Raw genomic sequence first — 25120 nt, forward strand, 5'->3', positions numbered from 1 at the left:
ATTTGGAATTCAATTGATAAGAAAAGTAGTATTCAAGTGGATTTCACTGTGATTCATCTATTGAGCCTGCCTGCCTAAACTGAACAATACCTTGAATTTTATTAAGTTAAATTTTTAAAACAGATTTTTGCAGTCGACGTTACTCCATAGAGTTTTAAGAAATTTTGATTAAATTTTTCTTTTTTTATTGTTTTTAGATTTATGTGAGGTAGAATATGTTCTACCTCACATAAATCTTATGTGAGGTAGAACATATTCTACCTCACATAAATCTAAAAACAATAAAAAAAGAAAAATTTAATCAAAATTTCTTAAAACGTAAATTAAAAATGTATAACAATTTTAATCCAAATTAAGTATCAGAAATGTTCAATGTTTCATAATAATTTTAATCAAATTATAAGAAGAACAAATAAATGATTTTTATTTAAAAATTAAATTATTTAAATGGTACCTAAGTGCGGTGGATTATGACGCCAGAAGACTGGATTCGAATCCCAGCCCCACGACCTTTTAGGTCCCTTCCAAATTAATTAGGTATACCCAAAGAAGAATGGTTGAGATTTTTCAGTCGATATAGGCCTTGCTCTTCATGAGGTGTGTCGTGCAAATTTAGAAACAAAACTTACATACATTTAAAGAACACAATAATTCATAAAAATTTCTTTTTTTTTATTTTCAGGTAAGCACAAACTTTAAATATTTAAAATATGTGAGTACAAATTTTAATAAACTGCCCAAAATAAGTTGAATTCATATTAAGTACATACTTCAAAACTCTTCAAAAATAGTATAAATTGTTTATACTTACGTTCTATTGTTGAAATCTACAACAGGTTTTTAGACTCGGGGAAACTAAATACAATTCAATTTGTCCTTCACGGACTGGTTGGAAAAGTATCGTAGTGCAAAAAAAAAACGCCAGAATTCAGAGTTCGATATTAAGAGCCATATCCCAACTCTGTCGGTTTTTGATCTCGAAAAAAAAATGGGCAAAACAAAAATAGATTTTATTATTATTTAATTTAAAAAAAAAAACTATCTACTTATTTTGGACTTTAATTCAAATTAAGCATTCTATCCAGAGTAAAAGTATGGATAACTTAAATTCTCAGCATGCACAAATTTTTAAATCAAGAACTATTATCATTATCACTGTGACTTGTAATACTAGTGCTCATGCGATGAAGAAGTGTTTGACCCACACATTTATTCAGAAAGTAAAGAATAATAACTCCTCTGTGGGTACGACGACACTTCTTTTCTGCGTCCTGGTTTTTGTTTCTGTGGAAAGAATTTTCCTTATGGTAAATTTTTTCAACAAAATCCTCCTTAAAGTCTGCCAAAGTCTTAAGTATGACACTTTAAAGGCTTGATATGCTAGATGTCTTTAAGTTTACGTTCAAATAACAATGTCGGTATTGGGTTCCCGAAGAGAAGAAAACACATTACTACTCCGATATACGATAGCGATAGCTGTCATTCAGTTAGGTACAATGAATCCGTGGATATGAAATAAAGGAATATTTATAACGAGTTAACGTTAGATTTAATAGATTAATCAAATCCACAAGTTCAATGTGTAATTATGCCGTGTATGCACCACAAGAAGCGAAATAAAAAAAATATAAATTTGTGTTTCCTGGGATCACATTCATGTCCTGACTATCCACCGTGTTATTAATAAAACAACAATGTAAGGAACACCCTATTACATATACATTGTTATATACTTAAATCTATACAGACCAAAAATTTTCGTTAATGTTCAATTATTTCCAACTTTTATAGTACAAAAGCGATTTGCTATAAACTTTTCCTTTTTCCACTTTAAGTAGTGCATTCCAGAGTATTGAAGTAGAATTGAATTATTGTTATAGAACACAGCTATACTCCATCTAAGTTCCAGATAGAAAAAAAAAAAAAACTTTTCTTGGCGTTATTCCACACTCTGATGTCTTCCTTCTCAGTCTGCTCTTCCTAGAAAAGTATGACTTCATCGTAGTCTTACAAAAAAAGAAAAATGAAAAATAAAAAATACGAATCATTTTTATTCTTCAAGGTTCAAACTTTCATATTTTTTGTATTCTCTTTATTCTTTTCGATTTATCTTCCATTTCTTGTTTAATTTTTCTTTAACAAAGAAAAAAAAAATAAAAGATTAAATTAGAGACAAAATATATATACAAAAAAATTTAACTCTTCCGCTCTTGGCTTGGCCGAAAGTTTTTCAGAGAGTCTAGACGTAACACAGAGTAAACTATGTATACTTGCATTTCTATATAGCAAGGGTGCTCACACTGCACAGGCTTATAAACGATAGGACATAGAACATTCCTCCATATTATATCCTCTTTAATGCTACCATGAAGTGAGTGTCTAGTTAAAATAAAAGAAAACTGTTTTTAAATAAGAATATTTATCTTACAAAAAAAAAAGAGTAATACCGAATCGCAGAGAAGGTTTAAAAATGAAATTGTAAGTGTATAGCAATAGCTATTGGTCAAAAAGCAGTGGTGTATTCATAGAACGAGGAAAAAATGTATTCTATTAATTTTTTTGTGAACTCTTTTGATAAGAAAAATTGGTATATGTTATCAAATTTTTCTAAGTTTTTATAACAATGGGTGTTGTTATTACTTTCACAATAAACTCACCTTTAATTTTAGCATTTTACAAATTAAATTTTTCATTTGGAAAAGATTAATTTGATTTGCTTTTGGGGTGAATTTGGTTTGCAAATTGATGTTAAAACTCGATTAACCGGGATGGTCGGGACCGGGATAATCGAAAATCCCGAATTATAGAACTTTCTCTTCTCGAACAGTTTATATTTATTTAAGTTTTTATAAACAAAATATTAAAAATAAAAACGAAAACAAACATAAGATACTCGTAAGAAACAAAACATAACACATATACCCCAATTTTATTTTGGGGTGTGCTGTATTGAATTGAAAGAAATTATTTGGTCCTCTTCTCATGTTACGGGTAATAGAGTTCACAACGAATAACAGAGTTTAAATTAATACATTTCCTTTATTGTCGAGAAAGAATGTCAAATATTTTCATCACGGATAATATTGAGCGTTCCGGTTAATCGAATCCCTGATAATGGAGTTTCAACTGTATTTAATTCAAATGATATTTTAATTCACTTGAGTTTTTGAGGATCTAGAGTTTCTAGAGTTTCAGTTTTAGCTGCCTCAGAGGTACTTAATATAAATTAAATTTTCATATTATAACTTAAAACCCTTTATGAGCCTTTTTTCATAAGTCATTAGTCACAACAATATATAAGATTTGTTCTATAAAAAAGTTTGCGAAAAACGTTGAATACTTTATTATAATACATAAAAAGATTTCTAAATAGCTTCTTTTTCCTGCAAAAATGTTCCACTGTGTGAAATGAAAGACACACTTTTTATTATAATGACAGCTGTCAAAAAATAATATCGACCTTACATAGCAGAGACAATGCGATATAAAGTATCTTAAATCATTCAGCAAAATGGGTATCGACTAAGTAAACAATAATAATACTGTCACACACATTCTGTTCATCTTTCGTTTGATTGTTTTTTTTTTTTTTTTTTTTTTTTTTTCAAAAATTCAACTTGGTAAGCTTGAAGAATATGTAAAATATAAAGAAAAAAACTCACAGTAGGTAATAGGTATTAGAAAATTTTACTCAATATCGAATTAAAAGTTTTCTGGTGAAACTGATACATTACATACTAACATTTCGGCAAGAGTTCGATAACCCAGGCGGTGAAAATACTAATGGATTCTTTTAGAGTCAAGTATACAAACATTTTTTTACTATGGGAGAGGGGTCTATATGATATTGACTTAACCCCTGGTCCTAGAAAAATGGTTTATACCTTTTAGAAACGTTGTTTAATGTTGACAAGAACCTCATCAAAAAATTTTAATTTAAGGCTAAATCTAAAAAAAATGGCCTCATAAGTCAACACATACCTATTTCAAATGAGAAAAACTTTTACACTCTTGCGGCGCCATCTAGTGTCAAAATAAAAATCCGAAAAAATTATAGGATTTTTTTTTTATTATTTAGAAACAGTTTTTCCACTTAGCTTCTCAATTCAAAAATAACGAACGCCCTAATGTACATACATATGTATGTATGTATGCCTTCTAGGTTTTGAGAAAACTGAAAAATAAGAAAACTACTTTGTATAATTTTTATTTATTTGCTGTTTTCGATAGCTTTGGCATTAAAAGTGCCACTGATATTTAAAACATAGTGTTAGTTGGGAGCTTTGTGGTGTGTGCGTCTTCAAAAAAAACATAAGATATCCTAAGGGGAACCCTGGTGGTGCAGGGAAATAGTCCCTAGATACTGAGTCCAATGGGGGTCTTGGTTCTCACTCCACTCAGTTCTCACGATTTCATGTCGCCAAGCAGGCGCAATTTTAAAAGGTTTTTAACTAAAAAAAGGACCTTGTTTGGAAAATCCAAAATTGATAAAAAAAGAACCAACACATTCTAATAATATTTTGTGTGTTTCCTTTTGCTGACTTTATTCTTCCGGAAATTCTTTAAATTCATTATTGAGTTGTAAATATGAGTTTGTTATAATACTTGACACCAGTTCAATTTAGGTTTTTATATGAGGTTTGCTGCACCTTTTGCACTTAAGAATTTGTGTTCTAACACTTAATATTTTTTACCAAAAAGCCCAAAAAAAAGCAATTAGTACTTTCTTTTTTTTGTGTTCATACCTACTATATTTCATGAAATTGCATTTAAAGTTTGAAGAAAATTAGCTTCAATGACTATGAAATTAAAAGAATAGGTCGAATTAGAGCCAAACCGAAAGATTTGCAGTATTTACCTACTAGTGAATAGTGATGCCGCGAATATTCGGCCACTATTCGGAATAGTTATCAATATTCGACCGAAAACCGGATATCAAAAAGACAAAAAAAAGACATACATTTATCTCACAAAAAATGTTTTTTTTATACTTATCTTGTTATTTTAGCATTTCAAATATACTAATGGTAAGTTGAAGCTAATAAAAACAACTTCTTTCAACATTCGGTCAAAGTAAACGATAACGTCTATCTTCGTTAACAAATCCAGCTTCTGAAAATATTCTCTCACTCGCAAATTAAATCAAAAATAGTTCTAATATTTTGGCCCACATGCAATAAAATAGAATAAGATAGATTATAACATGACAAAAGTCACGAAGGAGTACAATAAGACACATATCGTTGGCCGAATATTCGGCTGCCGAATATTCGGTATTCGGCACAATCACTATTCGCGGCATCTCTAGTATTTACTCAATTTGTTCCTGCATATGGTAACTATTAAATAAATACTATAATAATGATATCAAAACTTGTCATTCATATAAAAAATAATTATAATGTAATTGTAACATGTGGTAATACTGAAAAATTGTGTTCGTTTTCTTTATTTTTTTCCAAATTCAAATTAAATTTACTTCCTCTGAATGAATTCCTCCCATTTAATTCAAATTCACACAAACACTTCTACATGTTCGTTCCTTTATATTGATTGCCATTTAAAAGCACATTTTTATGTTCATTTATCTCGTGAATGTGCGGTTGACATTTTTTTTTTTTTTGAATATTTTATATGCACAGAACGTGAAATAACATTTAAATAGATTTTCAAAGTATGTACATACATTTCATAATGTATGTGTGCATGTTTGAACTGTAAATATTTAAGGGAAATGGCATAGGAGGTGTATAAGGGTTCAATAAAAAGGATTGTCAATTTGTTATATAAATTTTTGAAGCTGACATGAAATAAAAGTTGCGTATTTGAAATGAGAATTTATGTACATATTTAAAATATTACCTTGAAATATGTATATTTGCGCACAAATACAAATACACATCTAGAACTTATACATAAAATAATTTTATTTCTTTTTTTTTTAAACCTTTGATATTTTACGAGCATTATATGGAAAATGTTTTTATTTGCTCAAAGGACCATAATATATTATACAGTATAGTGTATAATTTCATGTGCCTTGAACATTCGATAGTTAATTATATGTGGGATATAAATATACGTTTATTAAGGTCATTCGACGTTAATTTCAAAAGCTTTAATCAACAAAAAGTTATCAAGTCTAAAAGTTGTCAATCAAAATTATAATTACACATCAGACAGAGTGATTACATGAGGCGGATTCTGAAGAAAACTTTTATAATTGTGTAAAAAAAAAATCATAACATTAATTTAAAGTTATATAAATACCTTGCTTGTAAATCGCCTTTTTTCGTGGAAAAAAAGTTTTAATAACACCTTTCATGGCTATTGAAGAAAAGTTAAGCCGAGCGTCCACAAAAGATGATATAATGTAAGTTTTGACTTTAATATAACTTTATTTGGTCCACGAGGATAAGTTTAACACAAAGAAATAAGAATTTAAAATTACGCGTTATGCGTAATTTTTGAACAGAATTTTTTTCGTTGAAAAAATAGTTTTTTATTTTAATTTTTAGATACTATTCAAAAATTCGAATAGTTTTTTTTTACTTAAATCATAAAATAAAGTGTTACTATGCCCATTGGCGGTAAAGTGACGGTCATTTTCATAAACTAAATTAATGTTCTTTTAAATTAATTAAAAAGTTTCAAGAAAGGACCCCGCACAAAATCTATGGATTTGAGTTCCCGGTGGATTTGTCTGAATTTTTGATATGTTGGTGTTGTAGTCTTCCTGTTTTGGTATTTGAGAACATACAACATAGACATTTTTGATCAGGAAGACTGACCAACATACCAAAATTCAGACAAATACACCGGGAACTCAAAACCATACATTTTGTGCGAGGTCCATATTCAAAGCCGAATTTTAGTTTTTTGGTCTCTATGTCTTTTCTCCTACCAAAAAAAGTTGCGGAGTTAAATTTTTGTTAAAATTATGTTAAATTGATAAAACTACAAGTCCTCGGCCACAAAATACAGACTGGGCCATTTTTCATTTTTTTTTTCATAAAGTTATTAAACAATATCAATTCATTCAGGTATGTATGTGTACCTACCTACAAATGTAGAACCCGAAACGTTGGAATTGCCCAAGTAGGTACTACTACTGAAAAACAATAAAAAAACTTTATGTCAAACTTGAATATGTATCTATTTAAAATAATTGCCTTATTTAAAGCTTAAAGTTTTTTTTATATATGAAGAAGGGAAGGTATCATTTTCATTTGAACAATCATAATTAATTGAAATCTCCCCTAAGTTGTATTTCCATAGAAACAAACAGTGACGACGACTCATCGTCTACTGGTTGAAAATAAATTAAAAACAAAAAAAAAATATAATAAAAACAAAACAACAAAAAAACTTTATCCCATCAACCTTCCTACGCTTTAACATCCTACACCTACACTATACATCTCATTTTTATTTCCAATCTAATATTGACCCCCACCCACTTCTATACTTCAGCGTTCAGCTTCAGCTTTTGCCATCGAATCTAGTTGACACGATGTGATATCGATTTTCTTCGCTTTATGTGACGGTCGTGCCAAACACAAGTAACCAAAGAATAATTAACAGCAAACAACAAACGACAAATCAATGTGGTCATTCGTCTCTCCAATTTACCGGATTATTGACACACAAGCGAAGAGGGTATTCGGGGGGTAGGTGGGTGGACGGGCGGGTCAGAGAGATAGACGATACAAATTGATTGACCATCACCCATGCACCATTGGGCTTATGTCAGTGATTCCTAGTTATATCGTCCAGAGATTCAAAACATAAGAACTAAATGATTTTGGAGAATGAAATGGTGGTAGCAATATCTTATATATAGAGTCGAATCATTCGAGTATTGGATTAGATAGTGGGCAGGGTAAATAGGGGTGGTTTGGTAAGATGATTTCGGAGTGTTTAAATTGTTCTTGAACATATCCGATTAACTTACTGATGGAAATTTTGATAGCAAAATTTGCCATTAAAAGTCTTAATTTTAGAAGCTTCGAATCCAATTAATTTTTGAAGCCATCATTTTGATTACGATGCGCATGTTTTTGTAAAATTTAAAAATCTCTGATATGAGACAAATTTAAGAAGTTACATTAACGAAAGAATCATCTATTTAAATGCATAAGTATTGTAGAGGTTTAGTAGACACATGGGTCTTAACCGAACTGGACAAAACATAAACAATCGAATTGAAGTGGTGGAAAAATATTTCTTTAAGCTTAAGGGGGGAAATCCCTCTGGACGACAGCTTTTTCAATAATTTTTTTTTGGAAAACTGAAAGCATTTATTGAAATTTGGAAAAGTATGTGCTAATGTTGACATTATGAAGTATTGATACAATTTTTTTGAAGTACAAAAACAAACAAAAAAATGGCGGCTCCACAGCTCTTTAAAGTTGACGCCTCGAGTTTGCGCCGTGCAATGCCCAGGTCCAGAAAATTATTTATAATCAAAAAAGAAATTTTTTGCCAATTAAATATATTTTTAATCAAATTTTCCAAAACAGGTCATTAGATTCTTTTAGGTTTTAGGCGTTGATGTTGATCTATATATGAACTACAATATGGCATGCCAACTTTATTTAATTTATAGAATTACTATAAAATAAAAAAAAAATAGGCACTTCTTGGAATCGAACCTGGGACTCCCGCGTGTGAGCCGAATACTCATCGATAATTTTGCACTTGCAGGGTTTTGAAATTGCCGCTCAGGACGTGGCCACCTCGTCGCTCAGGATAGCCGCTCAGGACGTGGCCGTCCCCTTAGTGAGTCTTCGACAATCAAATTCGAAAGATAGGATGAAACTGCAGATGTGTCTAAGATATTGAAAATGCCTTCTATTTATGAAACTTGAGCGAATTTTTAAGATTTTTTTCAGCTTACGTGAGGTTGAGTCTCAATTTAAGTGACAATTATGAGTTTCACTCTAAATCAAATACATTTCGGTGAATTCCAATTTTGTATTTGCAGATGTGTTACAAAAAAGGTGAATGCTAGTTGATAACTTAGAAATTAACTTTTAACCATTTCACCTACTTAAATGAAAAAAAAACTGTGAACAATATACTTTGCTGCCTTCACCTCGCACACGTAAAATTGGATGGCGATTTCAAATTACGTGGGGGGATATTTTTCTGCAACAGAACAGACAAACAAAAAAAAAATCACATTAAGCCCTGATTTTTCAATCGTCAGTTAGACTATTAAAAGAATAAATGTCAATATAAAAAAAACTTTTATTCCTAGGAATAAGCTCTATCTGAGGTTTATCTGACTATTGAAAAATTGGCCCTAAATGAAATCAAAGCAAACAATTAATTAAAATATTTTATAATCGCATTCAAAACATGCCCCCTTGCTTGCTGGGTACAGAGCTTGCGGTGCGGTTGCTTATCATAAGCAGCGATTTATTTCCACCCATCTCTTCCCGCTTTCCATCGTTCATCGCATTTCCATTCTTTGCCCCGCCATTCTATAGCTTGTGCTGCTTCTGCTGTTGTCGTTGTTGTTGTTGTGGTTAGTGATTTAGATGGATTCACATTTCTAGAAGGCAACATCATCGAAACATTGCTCTGGCTCCCTCTCAGCTCAGCATGAGGCAAACATATTAAGTGCCTAAGGAGAGAGAGTTCACCATGCGTTGCTTCCCCTTCGGCCTCTCCTCAGCAACAGCAGCAGCAGCATAGCTTATATGCAAATGTAGCGTCGTCATGTAAGTTAACACGACACATTCCCATTCCCATTCCCATTTACATTCCTACCCAACTTCCGTTGCTAACAATGCAGACACCTAATATTATTATTTGTTAATTTTGCAATTTCTTAGAAATTAAAACATTTACATTAATCAACCTTTTGTCAATTCATCATTTTGTTTATTTTATTATCAAAAATATCATATTTGTTATTTGTTATGAAAAACATATTCTTATAATATTTTATTTGTTAATTTTGCAATTTCTTAGAAATTAAAACATTTACATTATTCAAGCTTTTGTTAATTCATCTTTTTGTATGTTTTATAAATAGAAGTAAAAGAAATAATAAAGTCACTCTTTGTTAGTCCACCAAAGCAGTTGTGTTTTTTTTAAATCGAGTTAATACAACTTCGATAACTGGCGCCCGAGCAGCTTATTAGTGCGTAACATAAGAACCGCATTAAGATCGCGTAACATAAGAACCGCGGACCCGAAAAAAAAATTAATTAAAAAAGCCGAGCAGCTTATTAGTGCGTAACATAAGAACCGCATTAAGATCGCGTTACATAAGAACCGCGGACCCGAAAAAAAAAAAAAAAAAAAATTAATTAAAAAAGCCGAGCAGATTTCTAAGTGCGTTACATAAGAACCGCATTAAGATCGCGTAACATAAGAACCGCGCGCCCGGAAAAAAAATTAATTAAAAATTTAAAACACAATAGCTTAAGAAAGCCGAGCAGATTTCTAAGTGCGTTACATAAGAACCGCATTAAGTACATTGCGTAACGAACCGCGTACCGGCAAAAAAGTAAAAGCTTAACACAACCGAACAAGTGAAAGTTCGAATTAATTTAAAAAAAAACTTTCAATCTAGTGCGTAAAACATAAGAACCGCACCATAAAGTGTAGTGTAGTGCGAAAAGCACAGTGTACCTATACAAAAAACTTTGTTGCATTCAAACCGTGGGACTACCCAGAAGAAACCGCACCCTAGTAGCTGACGCAAAAAGGAGAAAACCGGAACCCCAATGATGCAAATTATGCTGTAAGAACAACACAATTGAAGAATAAAAACAATATTCAAAATTACTTATTTAAAAAAATTATTATCATAAATATTATACCTATATAAATTTCGATAGAAAAAATTATTAAATACCTTTATTTTTATAAAATTATTATTATTATTTGACTACTATATTTATACAATTGAATTCCAAGAAAAAGTTAATCTCATAAAAATCTTAATATAAAAATACTGTAAAAACAAAAAAATTTTCCAAAAAATCCTAACCAATTATACAAAAAATCCAATCCCACCCATTTTTTATCGTTCCTTTCCAAAATGCCTGTCACACTGGAAGAATTATCTGAGCAAATAAAACAGCTGGTTGGTGCTGTAAATCAGAACATTGAACAAATTAAATTGGTGAACAATCGTGTACACCAGCTCGAAAGTAGGATTACACCTCCTCAAAATCCTTCCAATACTACCACTTCACCAATTCCCAAAACTGAACAGGACCTTCAAGATATAAGAAAATTACCTGACTGCGTAAGAGACCTTCAAATTTTTGATGGCAATGCAGTACAGTACGTTTCTTGGATCCACAATGTGGAGTCCATACTAAACGATTACCAAATCGTTAAGAATAAACCTATCTACAGGGCAATATTACAACATATTAGGCAAAAAGTAAGAGGCCCGGCCGATGCCGCCCTCATATCTTATAACATATTTGACGAAGATTGGCAGACAATTAAAAAATGTCTGTCACTGCACTACGCTGACAAACGTGATTCTAGAACTTTAGAACACGAACTAAATAGAATGACCCAAGCGAATAAAACCATCGACGAATTTTATGCGCGGGTCAACCATCAATTGTCCCTTCTTATAAACAAAATCAAAACGGAAGATTATTCTCAGGAGACCATAACGGCTCTGACAGAGAATTATAGGAACAGAGCTTTAGACATTTTTGTCCGAGGTCTCAATGGTGACGTATCAAAAATGCTAATGATTCAGAAACCTCAAACCCTTCCAGAGGCTTATACCTCTTGTTTAGAATTTCAAAACCTTAACTTTAGAAACTTTTCAATACATAAGAAAAATTTTAGCAACAATATTACTGCTCCTATAAACCAAATGAATAACAACCAGCATTATGTAAAACCAATATGGAATAGCTCACCTCCTCCAAGACCAACATGGAACAGCTCACCCCCTCCTAGACCAACTAATCCAAAACCCCCACAGCCTATGGACGTGGACAAATCTATTCAAAGTCGTCAAATCAACTATATGAACCGACCTGAAAATAATATAATGCCAAAAAGATTTAATGGATCTGATAATCTTCCGAGGAAGCAACAACGTCTCTTTGCAACAAACGTTATCGCAGATCAAGACACTATAGATGAAGACGAAGAGGATCCATTGAACGAGGAATATTTCAAAGCATACCAAGAAACTTGGGATGACGATGGCAATAATGACGATTTAGCAGAGCTAAATTTTACAACGGAAGCCTCTCTAGCGTACCATACCTAGAGTATGTTACTAGAGATGGTGAAGTATTAAAATTCTTGATAGATACTGGAGCTAACAAAAACTTTGTATCTGAAAGAATTGCTTACAATTGTAAACCAGTCACTTCTCCATTCAAAATACAATCCGCTACCGGACAACTACAAATAAATCGTAAAATTAGTGCCCAATTTTTTAAACCTATCGGCAATAATACCTCTTTTGACTTTTTTGTCCTTCCAGGACTCAAATCATTTGACGGCATTATTGGTGATGATACCCTCAAACAATTAGAGGCTGTAATAGACAGAAAAAACAATATGCTTATTTTAGCCCCAAACATTAAAATTAATCTCAAAGAAAAACAATCAAAAGAAGTAAATAATATCCAAACTGATATAAACCCTGAAAATTATATTCAAAACCTTTTATGCAAATATGAAAAACTTTTCGGACCAATCTCAGACAGTGGTACAATAGATACCAGCGTTCGTGCTGAAATACGAACTACTTCATCCGAACCTATATACACAAAATCATACCCTTACCCCGCTAACCTAAGAGCAGAAGTCGAAGCTCAAATCAGCAAAATGCTTTCTGATGGTGTTATAAGACCATCTAAAAGTCCTTTCAATTCTCCACTTTGGATTGTTCCAAAGAAACCCAACTCTGCAGGCGAAAGACAATATAGGCTTGTTATTGACTTCAAACGACTGAATGCAATAACAATTGCTGATGCTTATCCGATTCCGGACATAACAAATACTCTTGCAAGTTTAGGGGAAAGTAAATACTTCACGACCCTTGATCTTACGTCTGGCTTTCACCAGATTAAGATGAAAGAAAGTGACATAGCAAAGACTGCATTTTCAACGGCAAATGGCAAATATGAGTTTACTCGTCTGCCATTCGGGTTAAAAAACGCACCCGCTATATTCCAACGCATGATTAACGACGTTCTTAAACCTCTTATAGGCAAAATATGCTATGTCTATATAGACGATATAATCGTCTTCGGCAAAAGTATATCTGATCATTTGAACAATCTTGAGCAAGTTTTATCGTATCTTGATAAGGCAAATCTTAGAGTGAACTTAGAGAAATCAAAGTTCCTAAGAACTCAAGTTAATTTCTTGGGTTATATAATCAATCAAGAAGGAATTCGGGCAGATCCTGAAAAAATAGCAGCAATCCAAAAGATTCCACCCCCAAAAAATCTTAAAGAACTAAAAAGCTTTTTAGGTCTCGCGTCCTACTATAGGAAGTTTATTAAAGATTACGCTAAATTAGCAAAACCTTTAACCAATATAACAAGAGGCGAAAACGCCCAAATTAAAGCAAATCAGTCGAAAAAAGTCGAAGTCCATCTTGACGATCAAGCGTTAAACGCATTTAAATGCCTCAAGGACATGCTTATATCTTCGGATATTCTCATATTCCCCAATTTTGAGAAACCTTTTATTCTTACAACCGATGCCTCCAACTACGCCATCGGAGCTGTCCTCTCGCAAGGCGAAATCGGGAAAGAAAGACCCATTACATTTATATCTAGATCTCTAACCGAGACAGAAGAGGGGTACTCAACTATCGAAAAGGAGATGCTAGCGATAATATGGTCCCTCGATAAATTAAGAACATATCTTTACGGAGCCAAAAATATAAAAATCTTTACAGACCATCAGCCGCTAACGTTCGCGCTGAGTAATCGCAATACTAACGCAAAACTAAAAAGATGGAAGTCAAGAATAGAGGAGTATGGTGGTATTCTTGTCTATAAGCCTGGACGATCAAATGTCGTCGCAGACGCACTGTCGCGACTCCCCGTGCTTAATATTATAACTTCATCCTCTGGAACTCAACACAGTGCTGAAGAAGATAGTAGTGATCTTATACCGCACTGCGAAGCACCTATTAACGTTTTTAGAAACCAACTTATCTTTTCCGAAGGCAATGAAATGACATGCTACGAAGAACCTCACCCAAAATATCAAAGACATTATATCAAGCTGCACTCTTATGACGAAGAAACTCTTACAAAATTCTTAAAGGAAAAATTAAATCCTAATATACTTAATGGTATCAAAATTCCAGAAAAATTCATTCCACTTTTACAAGAAATTTATAAAGCCTCATTTAGCCAATATAAAATAAGAATTACACAAAGAATAGTCACAGATATAAATAAGGAAGAAAATAAATTTAACATAATACAAGAAGAACATAAACGAGCTCATAGAAATTATATCGAAAATAAAAACCAAATTCTTGAAAAATATTACTTCCCTCAAATGACTAAATTAATTAAAAATTTCGTTAATTCCTGTAACGTTTGTCGCTCGAACAAATACGATCGTCACCCCCCTAAACCTCATCTTCAGCCCACCCCTATTCCATCGTATCCAACCGAAATTCTACACATGGACATCATAGAATTTAAAAAAGAAAAATTCATAACCTGTGTAGATAAATTCTCCAAATTTACGAAATTTTTCCATATCAAAAACAAATCCGCTTTACACATCCGGAATAGAATAATAAAATTGATTCATTTCTTCACTGCTCCTAAGATTTTAGTAACAGACAATGAAAGCAGTTTTATAAGTCCAATAGTTCTAAATTATATTGAAGGTCTTGGCATAAACGTTTACCTAGCCCCTCCACAAAAAAGCGAAGTTAACGGAACAATAGAAAGAGTACACTCAACTATTATTGAAATAATAAGATGTCTTCAACAAGAATTTCCAGACTTAACTGTTAAGGAAATTGTTAACATTGCTACAGATAGATACAATAACTCAATCCATTCGGTAACCAAGAGAAAACCTGCCGATATTTTTTTCGGACGATCACAAAGAATTAATTACCAGAACCTACTTGATTTTAAAAATATAGTTAATACAGATCTTAAATACGAAATCATTCGTAACCAAAAAAACCAACTTAATAGGCATAACAAAAAAAGGTCACCACCAGAAAACTATAAACATGGTGAAACTGTCTTTAAAAGAGACAAACAAATAAAAAGCAAAGATAAACCAGTTTACCATAAAGAAATTGTAGGATTAGATAATAAAGTAACAATAACAACAACCAACGGAAAACGAATTCATAAATCGCACCTTAAAAACATACCTTCTATTACAGATTAAACTGCATCCTCTGTGTGGGAGCAATAGTCAATATCTACGAATACCAAAGTCCACTCGTCGCAATCAAACAAGGAAACGGAAAAATGACCACAGGAAACTATAAAATCATTCATTTTATTAATCTTACAATGTTCGAAGAAGTCATTAGTAAAATTAATACGGACATCAACCATTATATTCCTAAAAACAGCCTTTTCCTACCGCAAATAGAACTACAAAAAACAAAAATAGGAAACCTATTAGAGCAACTCCAAGATAAGACCCACAACAGAGAAAAACGGGCAATCAACTGGATAGGTTCCGCTTGGAAGTGGCTAGCAGGTAATCCCGATGCGACGGATTGGGACAAAATCGTCTTCGAAAACAACAAGCTCTCCACCAACAACAACAGACAATATCATATTAACAAGTATTTAACCAAAGTAACAGACACATTAATTGACAAATACAACAAAATAATCGACAAAATTAATACTAATATCACAGAAAAATATGAACAGATTATTTTTAACAAGCTTAGCCTTTTAAAAGAGGAAATAGGAGAAATAGTTCTGGCAGGGCAACTTGCAAAAAGAGGAATTGTTAACTCTAATTTACTGAGCAAAATCGAAATTTCCGATATCCTTTCTAAAATGGAATCGCTTCCATTTAAAAACGAGCTTCAAGCCATTGAGTACGCTGAACCAATGATGCTTGTAAAAAAATCTGTTCTTCTCTACGTCATTTGTTTACCCCAAACTGAAGATACGACATTTAATAATATTATTGTTAAACCCACAGTAAAGAATAATAAGAGAATTCATTTAAGTTTTTCGAATTTATTTATTTCAGAACATCTCCAGTTTGGTATAATAGGGAAATGTTTAGAAATCGAGGAAACTATCCTTTGTAAAAGATCACAACTTCAAAAGCTCAACAAAGACGATTGTGTACTGAAACTATTAAATGGCGAAAAAGTTAAGTGTGACTTTAATTATGAAAATAGGCCAATAATAGAACTCATCAATGAAAGCACTTTATTTCTTACAAATTATGTCGGTAATATAACATACGGCAGACATTTCCGTAACCTGAACGGTTCATTCCTTATAAATTTTTTCAATGAATCTATCGAAATCGATAACATAAAGTATAGCAACTGGGAGAGTAAAACATATCATATACTACCTCCCTTACTTCAAAATAACCTCACCGAAGGGGAAATAAAACTCGACCTACAATACCTACACAAACTTCATCTAGACAACGTAGAAAAACTTTCCTTTATTTCTTCAAACAGTAAACTATTCCTAACTTCAAACCTAACTATTCTGCTCATAGGGGCAACAATCAACTTAATTCTGTTCATCTTTTTGAAAAAACAATCAAAAAACAAGAAAAAACTCCAACTTTCCTCATTTGAACCTTTAAAATTAAACATCCCAGTAGTTGATCCAAACTCCCAAATTAATTCACTAGAACAAATTACTCTCAAAATCTAATCTACGAGACGCAGATACTTAAGAAAGGGGGAGTTAACACGACACATTCCCATTCCCATTCCCATTTACATTCCTACCCAACTTCCGTTGCTAACAATGCAGACACCTAATATTATTATTTGTTAATTTTGCAATTTCTTAGAAATTAAAACATTTACATTAATCAACCTTTTGTCAATTCATCATTTTGTTTATTTTATTATCAAAAATATCATATTTGTTATTTGTTATGAAAAACATATTCTTATAATATTTTATTTGTTAATTTTGCAATTTCTTAGAAATTAAAACATTTACATTATTCAAGCTTTTGTTAATTCATCTTTTTGTATGTTTTATAAATAGAAGTAAAAGAAATAATAAAGTCACTCTTTGTTAGTCCACCAAAGCAGTTGTGTTTTTTTTAAATCGAGTTAATACAACTTCGATAACTTGTATGCTATAAGATGGGAATGGGACATGACGACGACGATGAGGAACACCGAACACACACCACAGGCAAAGAGTTAAACGTGTTTCATCTTTGGTTTTTGTCTCGTTTTTTTTTTTTTTTTTTTTTGTTTTGTTTTTGTTTTTTTAGAAGTCATATCATCTAGATTCTAGAAATATTGGAGAGAAAAAGAAGTCCTTTTGAAAAAAGAGAATGAGAGAAATTAGAAAGCACCGGTTGTCTCTTGCTTCGTTCGTATAGTTCCAATATTTGCAGTACCGTAGGGATTATGGGGGACAATGTGAGTTGATGCTTCAAGCCATAAAACTCAATTTTTTTTGCTTTGAATGAGAATTCGAAAGAAGTCACATTTGACTGCCAATGGTTTCATGTTTTTGATGATTCACTTGAAACAGAAAAAACATCTCTAGTTGGATTGTGGCGAATGATACGTTCACATATTTCAGTCATTTGGTAGTTTTACCAGTAAAGCTTAGGTGGAATTTTAAAAATTGGCATTTTGAGGCGGTCTTTGAGAATTTTAACTTAGGCACCAATTTTCTACGTCGCTCTTGCCGACGGCATGTGTCATTTAGCAAGCATGGCAATCAAACACAGTGTTTTTAGCAAAATCGAAATGTATAAGATACATTTTTATCGTGGTGCGAAAGTTGCGGAGATCTGTACCGCCAATAATTCGCCTGTTTTTGCACTTCTTCGACATTGTAAATGGTTGGGGACTAAAGAAGGAGTCAAACAACTTCTCTGGTCAAAGAACCAGCAAGGTCCTCCTGACCTCAAACTGGACTCCGGCACCTCAAAACGCACTGAAATTACTGTCAGGCAGTTGGCATTAGAGATTTTTTGTAGGGATGAGCCTCCTTTCTACCAAAAGTAAAGCTTATAATAAAAGCTTGATAACAGACCATCGGCAATATATTTTTTAGGTGCACGAATATAATCAAATTCCCCTAGAAATATTAAAATTCGCAGTATGTTTATGCTGTTATTTTAATAAGTGTCGGTAATCATCGACCAAAACTTTGCGTCTTAGAAATGGTACAACAGCATCTAACTGATGAGCCCAACTGTTGGCGAAACGCATTTTGGACTACAGGTCATAAAAACTTTATTCAATTGAAAAAGCTTGACAACTTCATTCATTATTACATATTATAGCAGGTATTCTGATATAACCCAAAACAAAACAAAAAAAAAGTTGATAAACAACTAAAACTACAATTTCAGAATTTGAGAAAAACTTTTGAAATGTTGATAGCTGGACAAAATTGCCGGAATACTGACAAAAAGTGTAATTTTTGAATAAGGTCTTATAGTTTGATCATTTTCACATCATTTAAAGAAATATTTCAGCAAATTTTGTTCGCTTAGGAGAAAAATTATAGAGGCTGACAAAGTGAAATGATGTTTTTGTACTGATTTTCATTTTACCCCAAATATTCCTCAAAATTAGAACAATTTATGCCTTGGTTGTATCTCCTATTCCTGTAGATACTGCAAGAAGTTACTGTTACTTATTCTATAGATTTAATAATGAGATATTTTGTTTCATACACTTTTAACCTTCATAATAGTACAAAGGGATGGGTTTTTGTTGCTCCAACCTTCACCCAAGCGTGTACTGGGATATACTTTATGAATTTTAGAAGTAAATAGAACGTAAGTCGGTCTCTTTAAGACAGTGTAAAACACTTGCATTACGGTGCGTTTACTTGGGTAACCGGTAGACAAAACTTTTCTATGGGCTCTTGGTCTGGTTATGTCTTCATAATATTTTTATTTTAAAAGTTTATAGTTTTTCGGAAACTATTCCCATATTTCCGCGAAAAACCTAAGCTGATCTAACTCTTCAATTCAACTTTCACCGCACAAATTACAAGGTAAAGTGGTGGTATATATATTTTAGCTAGAGTACCTATAATGAGAAAGCATTGGCTAGGTATGAGATCGATGAAATAAATCAACTCAACTATTTCTCTTATAAGTTTTTAATTTTCATAGACTTTCTGTCCACCAGGCTTTTTGTTTTTATTTATTTTTAATCACTTCACAATCTGCCAAAAGTAATAAAACTAAAAGTCCCCTACAATGCCTCGAGCGACAAACAAAAAATCGACAAAAACAACCCAAATAAAAAATATAAAACAAAAATAAATATAAATATAAATACAAAAAAAAAACAATAACAACCAACAAGGATCTTATTGTTCAACATTTACGAGGTATTTTTCTGTTTGTATTTCTCTGTTTTCATTATGCTACCTTGACCCAACTTGACGTGCAGCATACTTCCCAAATAATATACAAAAAAAAAGTTGAATGTACTTTTGAAAGTACCTACAAAAAAAGCAGAAGAAGAAAAAAAAAACAAAACAAATATACACAACCTCAGCTGTGTTTTGCTTCTTTTCTTTGATATAAAACTAACTGCACGCATACCCAGTTGAGTCAACTCACTTCATAACAATCAGCGCCACCTGTCGTCTATTTCTCTCTCGCGGTTTGCCGCGTCCCATATAATAAAAATGTGAATATTGCACAAACGTTCTATTTTAATATGTTAACGCCCCTCTCTCTTCTTTGGCTTCTAAATTCGTTGACAAAAAAAAAAAAAACGTAAAAATATATAAAAACAAAATTCAGATTTCCGAAAACGAAAACAAAATACAGTAAAGTCTCTCATGTTTGGTGGTGGCCATTATTTTTAGATTGGCTGAAATATATCTTTAAAAAATATGAGGCAATCTACCTTCTCTCCGAAAACTATGTAAATTTTTCAAAAATTAGTTTCAACTCCTGTGGATAGATAGGCTTCAGATTAACAATAGTTCAAAATAATATGACAAAAAGAGACAACACTATTAATCTGGGCTAGAATTAAATTCAAGTAATTTGTAAGTTTGAGGGAAAAATGGCGTCCACACTTAAAAATGTAAATTTGCAGATCGGTTTGGCTCATGTTATAAGAAAAGAAGGTATGTAATATCATTAGAGTAGCCATTTTAAAAAATGGAGTCATAAGTTTTTGACGTTTAATCTGTCAGAGTCTAAAGCAACAACAATTTCGAAGACAAATTTTTTTAACAACAACAATTTCAAAAGAGCAGCTGTCAAAAACTTAGGAAGTCATCTTTTTTTCTTTCATCTGACAGTTCTCGCTACAGACTTTCTTTGCGTGAAACTACCTTCTCTTCTTACACCATGGATTTGGCTGTCATTCGTCGTCTGTTTCTACTTGACTTTAAATTCATATTTTGACCACTCGAAGCGCATTTAAACTTTAGCGATCCAAATAAGGAAAATAATGTTGAATAAACTATGTGATTCTGTTTATTTTATGATCATTATCTTATCCGGGTCAAATCATAGACAACAAAATGCAGCTAAATAATTTATGTGACAGGTGACACTATCGGAAATGAGAGACTAGCCTATACCACCTATAAATATTTATTTTATTTTTTTTGTTTTTTATAAATTTTATTTATTTGTGATGTGACCACATTCGGTTGTTGGGTTGTATGTAGAATTGTAGCGTATTATGCGGTTGGTATGCCGCAGCAATGCTCAATGCATACAAATTAAATTTCGAGACCGAATTTCAATTTGATTTGTGTAATTTATTATTTAGTTTTTGGTTTCACCTATTTTATTTGAATCGAAATAGAAAATTTAAATTAATATTTTTTTGTGTGTATGTTTTGTTTTCAAAGCGATAGATATGCATAGATTTCTAATCAACACTTGATTTGTATATAAAAATACTTTGCTCAGTCATGTCATCAATTAGTATTAATTAATTGTATTCAATCGGGCAATGATTACAAAATTGATTGCTGAAAAAAAAAAAATAGTATATATAAATTCTACGGATAGGACGGTAGCTTGTATCCTTTTTGAACTTTTAATGCAAGCAGACCAGAATAAATAAATAATATCAACAATAATACAAATGAGGGAATCTTCAGTGCCTTTGCAGTTATAGGTACATATAAATGTATGTGTTCGTATAATAAAAGCAAAACTATTATAAATTATCAATAGGTTATGAAGAATTATGTGACACGGGAGACAAAGAATAGCAAAACTTTACCCTTATCCCCACTCAAATACAGTGGAGCGCAATACGGAACTAAAAGACTATTTTTTTAAATAAAAGAAATGTAATATCTATAAAAACGTTAATTTTTTTTAAATATTGGGTAATATTAAAAAAACGGGCTAACATTATATTTTTGACTGCGGATTTGAGTTCACCAGCCATTAAATCTTCAGAAAAGTATAATTTGGTTTTTGCGGCAGAAATATTGTTGACCAGTGACTTAAACTTTATGTTAAGTTAAGTAAATCTTTGGCTTATTAACTTAAACTAAAGATATCTCGAGCAATAAAGAGATATTGGAAAGATTTAAACTGTTTTTGGAAGAAAAAAATTTGTTTTTATAAGAATTCAAATTAAAGTATAAATCCGAAAACAGCCGTTTTGGCATTATATAACGGTTATATTTCCAAAACAGAGACCAATCAATTTTTTTTACTGCGGATTCGAGTTTAGCACCGTAAAAACCTTCCGAAAAGTATATTTTGGTTCTTGTGGCAATCTAGTGTTTCCATTGTTTCGGGTATGACACTTTTTTCAAAGTTATGTATAATGCACAAGTTTTAAATGGATTGGGCTAATTATTATTGTGCATCCCTCATCTCCTTCACTCACAACTCAAAATCCATCGCGCTTTTATCTTCAATGGAAATTCCTTCCCATATCATAATAGATTCTCCCCGTAACCTTCGTTTTCGGCAAAACGGAGTTGGGCAACTCGCTTTCACGCAGAAAAATTCTAGGCTCATCAATGGGCAACTTTCTTGACAGTTGTTTGAAATAAAAATCAAAAAAAGGATCAAAGTAACCGATTTTTCGGTATTTGAAAATATAATTTGACTGTAATGAACTGAACGCACACTTTCAAAAAAATCAATGCAATTTCTATCTCACATTTTGAAAAGTCAACTTTATCTGATTTTAACAACAAATTTATTTTAATAATTTCCTCCATTGTTTTGAGAACTTAAATTCCAATGAGAACTAAAATTCTATTTTAAAATCACTTCAAATCGTTTGTCAGCTTAAGGAAGCTTTTGCCCCAGTGTGCTTGTCCGTTCTTCATTTGTTTGTTTGTTGTCGGCTATGTTCTGCTGCCTTCTTTGCCTCCGTCGCCATCCCTCAGGCCCCGGAGGGTAGACGTTTGCGCTTTGAGTGGTGTCCACTTTAACTTTAAACGATGATGTGGAGTGTGAGCAGCTCATAACTGGCACCATCACCACTTCACTATAGCATGCTGCTGCTAGCTGCTTCTACTGGCAACAAACATCGCACGATGTAAACTTGATTTAGTTCTTAAATAACACACAAGATACAACATTTTTCCTATGGGTTACAAGGAAAATGGGTGATTTTGCTGTTTATAGGCATTTATGCTGGGTGCTTATTGTGGTGCCAATGGCGGCTATTATTTGAAGTGTGAGGTTGGGTTTAATTTTCGTGTCATTTATATGTACTCCACACACTTATACTATGAACAGATGGATACCATTACTTGGAGAACAATTGAAAGTACTTTTAAATCGATTAGTTGAGATACATTGCGTCCTTGTTTTTATTTAAATAAAGTTCGAATAAAAACCTTGAATTAATTTCTCATTATAATGAATGACCATTCTTTTGGTGGAATTTTGTATGTAAACACTGCTGGTTTTCATTCAAACCTTTTTCATCCTATTGGCCCAGTTATTATGGGCTTTTGTGTTCTTTCATTAGCTCGACTAGACATTTGATGAATTGTTTTCTGTCATAATTTTGTGTTTTTTTTGTTCTGGTTGTTCTTTTTTTTCGTTATGTAATTTAGAATGCTTTCGAGACAAAACATCTTTGCAAGACAAAGAATTTTTTTGTATTTATTAATGGATTCAGTTTAATGTGGCTATACCAAAAAGAACCCATCGTCAATTTATACAAGAATTAAAAGAGTAAATTAGTTTAATAAGAAAAAAAAAGCACAAACATTAAAGGCAGGATTTATGAGTTTGTCCAAAAAGAAAAAAAATATGGTAAAAAGCTCTGTACTTTACAGAAGGTATAATAGATGTTAAAAGTAAATTAAAATTAGAACTCTGAAACGAATAACGTAAAGCTAGTTTCTTATAAATGGTAGTTTTGAAAAAAATCAATTATAATTAATTTACGTTATTAAAATTTAACGATTACACACACAAGAAAAAAGAACACTATTTCGATTTTCAAGAAAATTTGATTTTCCAACACCAAAAGTTTTTTTTTCCATCGTTTTCATCAGATGAATTTATGTTACATAGTACGGATATTTTTAAGATATCAAACATTCTTATCACATCTTGGAAAGTAACAGCCTAATTTAATTTTATGTTAAAAAAAGATATGTACCTACATAACAATGTTTTCAATCCCTATCAACAATTGTACCTTGTGCAAAGTTAAACCAAAGCAATTATGTCTTTTTTTTTACTTTCAATATACATGCACTAGGGCTAGTTTAGGACTCGTTAAAAAATCGAACTCGATGTAATGTGACATTACAAAGATAGAGGATGCAATTCTGTCCGTCTGTCCGTCTCTATCTCGAAATGCAACCCAAAATCAATTAATCAATTTGCTTCAAAGTTGGAAATTAAGGATTTTGAGTGATCCAAATATACACACATTTATAATCTAGAGATCTCTGAAAGTACAAGGTTTTTGGGCTTTGGTAGAACCATCTTAAAAATGAATTTCGATAAAAAAAAACACTTTTTTCATATTTTTTTTTGTAATATTTATAACTTATCCAATATACGAGTATGTAAATAAAGTAAATTTTTTGCACTTCCTTAGTCAAATTTGTGATGTACAGAATTAGGAATCTACATACGTGTTTTATGCACTTAGGTAAGCACATCGGCAATGAATTAACTACGCTCACAAGAAATTGTGCTGTTCCTTAATTCTTGTATTTATTAAGAAAGAACATAAAATAAATAAATAAAAATACAAATTATTTACATTAAAAATGAAATTGTACAATTTTTACTTTTAGGAGCTTTAGGATTTCATATTCGAAGTACGAAGATCTGATGAAGCCTTCATATTAAAAATAGACCATCTCTCAAAACCCGTTAGATTGATAACAAAAAAAACTAAAAAATTAATATTTACAAGAATTATTACCAATTTTGTTGAACCAAGCTCTTAAAATAGCGTTTTTTACTCACATATTTATTTTTAACTTACATATTTAGACCTGTTTTCAATTTTTAATAACTCTCTCATTAAATAAAAATCTCTCTCTGATAATAAGAACTTTAAACTTTGGATGTAAAAACATGTTGTATGTATGTTGATTAAGAGTTGTAAAAGATTTTTTCTTTTTAGTTTTTGGAATTTCTCAAAAGCTTAGAGATCTTAAACCATTAATCAAAAAATTTATTATTAGAAATGGTTTGTGTATAGCTTTGTAATACTGGCAGGGCAGCTGCTTGTGTAACACACACAAGTTGTTGTTGTTCATTCAAAAACCTTCAATCAAAAATTTATTGTCTCTAAGTAGATTGCATATCAGCTCTGTAATAGGTGTCTTAACAGGACACTGTCTCATAGGCAGACACGCCATAAGACTTGGCGTAATCTCTAACGACTTCTGTAGAAGTTGCCTTGATGAGGAAGAAGAAGAAACAATCCAACATCTTCTCTGCTCATGTCCTGCCCTTTCCAGTAGACGTAAAAAAT

General features: G+C 31.9%; 2 protein-coding genes across 2 annotated transcripts in view; both read left to right on the forward strand.

The window, feature by feature from the left end:
- Positions 1-25120, forward strand: part of LOC129920112 (7SK snRNA methylphosphate capping enzyme bin3) — a 104424-nt gene that overhangs the window by 64059 nt on the left and 15245 nt on the right. The window lies entirely within an intron of this gene.
- LOC129920126 (uncharacterized) lies at positions 15477-17175 on the forward strand. The gene has a single exon (XM_056001338.1). The coding sequence runs from the start codon at positions 15477-15479 to the stop codon at positions 16872-16874; it is 1398 nt and encodes a 465-aa protein (XP_055857313.1). The 3' UTR covers positions 16875-17175.

This window comes from Episyrphus balteatus, chromosome 4, assembly GCF_945859705.1.
Source record: "Episyrphus balteatus chromosome 4, idEpiBalt1.1, whole genome shotgun sequence".
Classification (NCBI taxonomy): Eukaryota; Metazoa; Arthropoda; class Insecta; order Diptera; family Syrphidae; genus Episyrphus; species Episyrphus balteatus.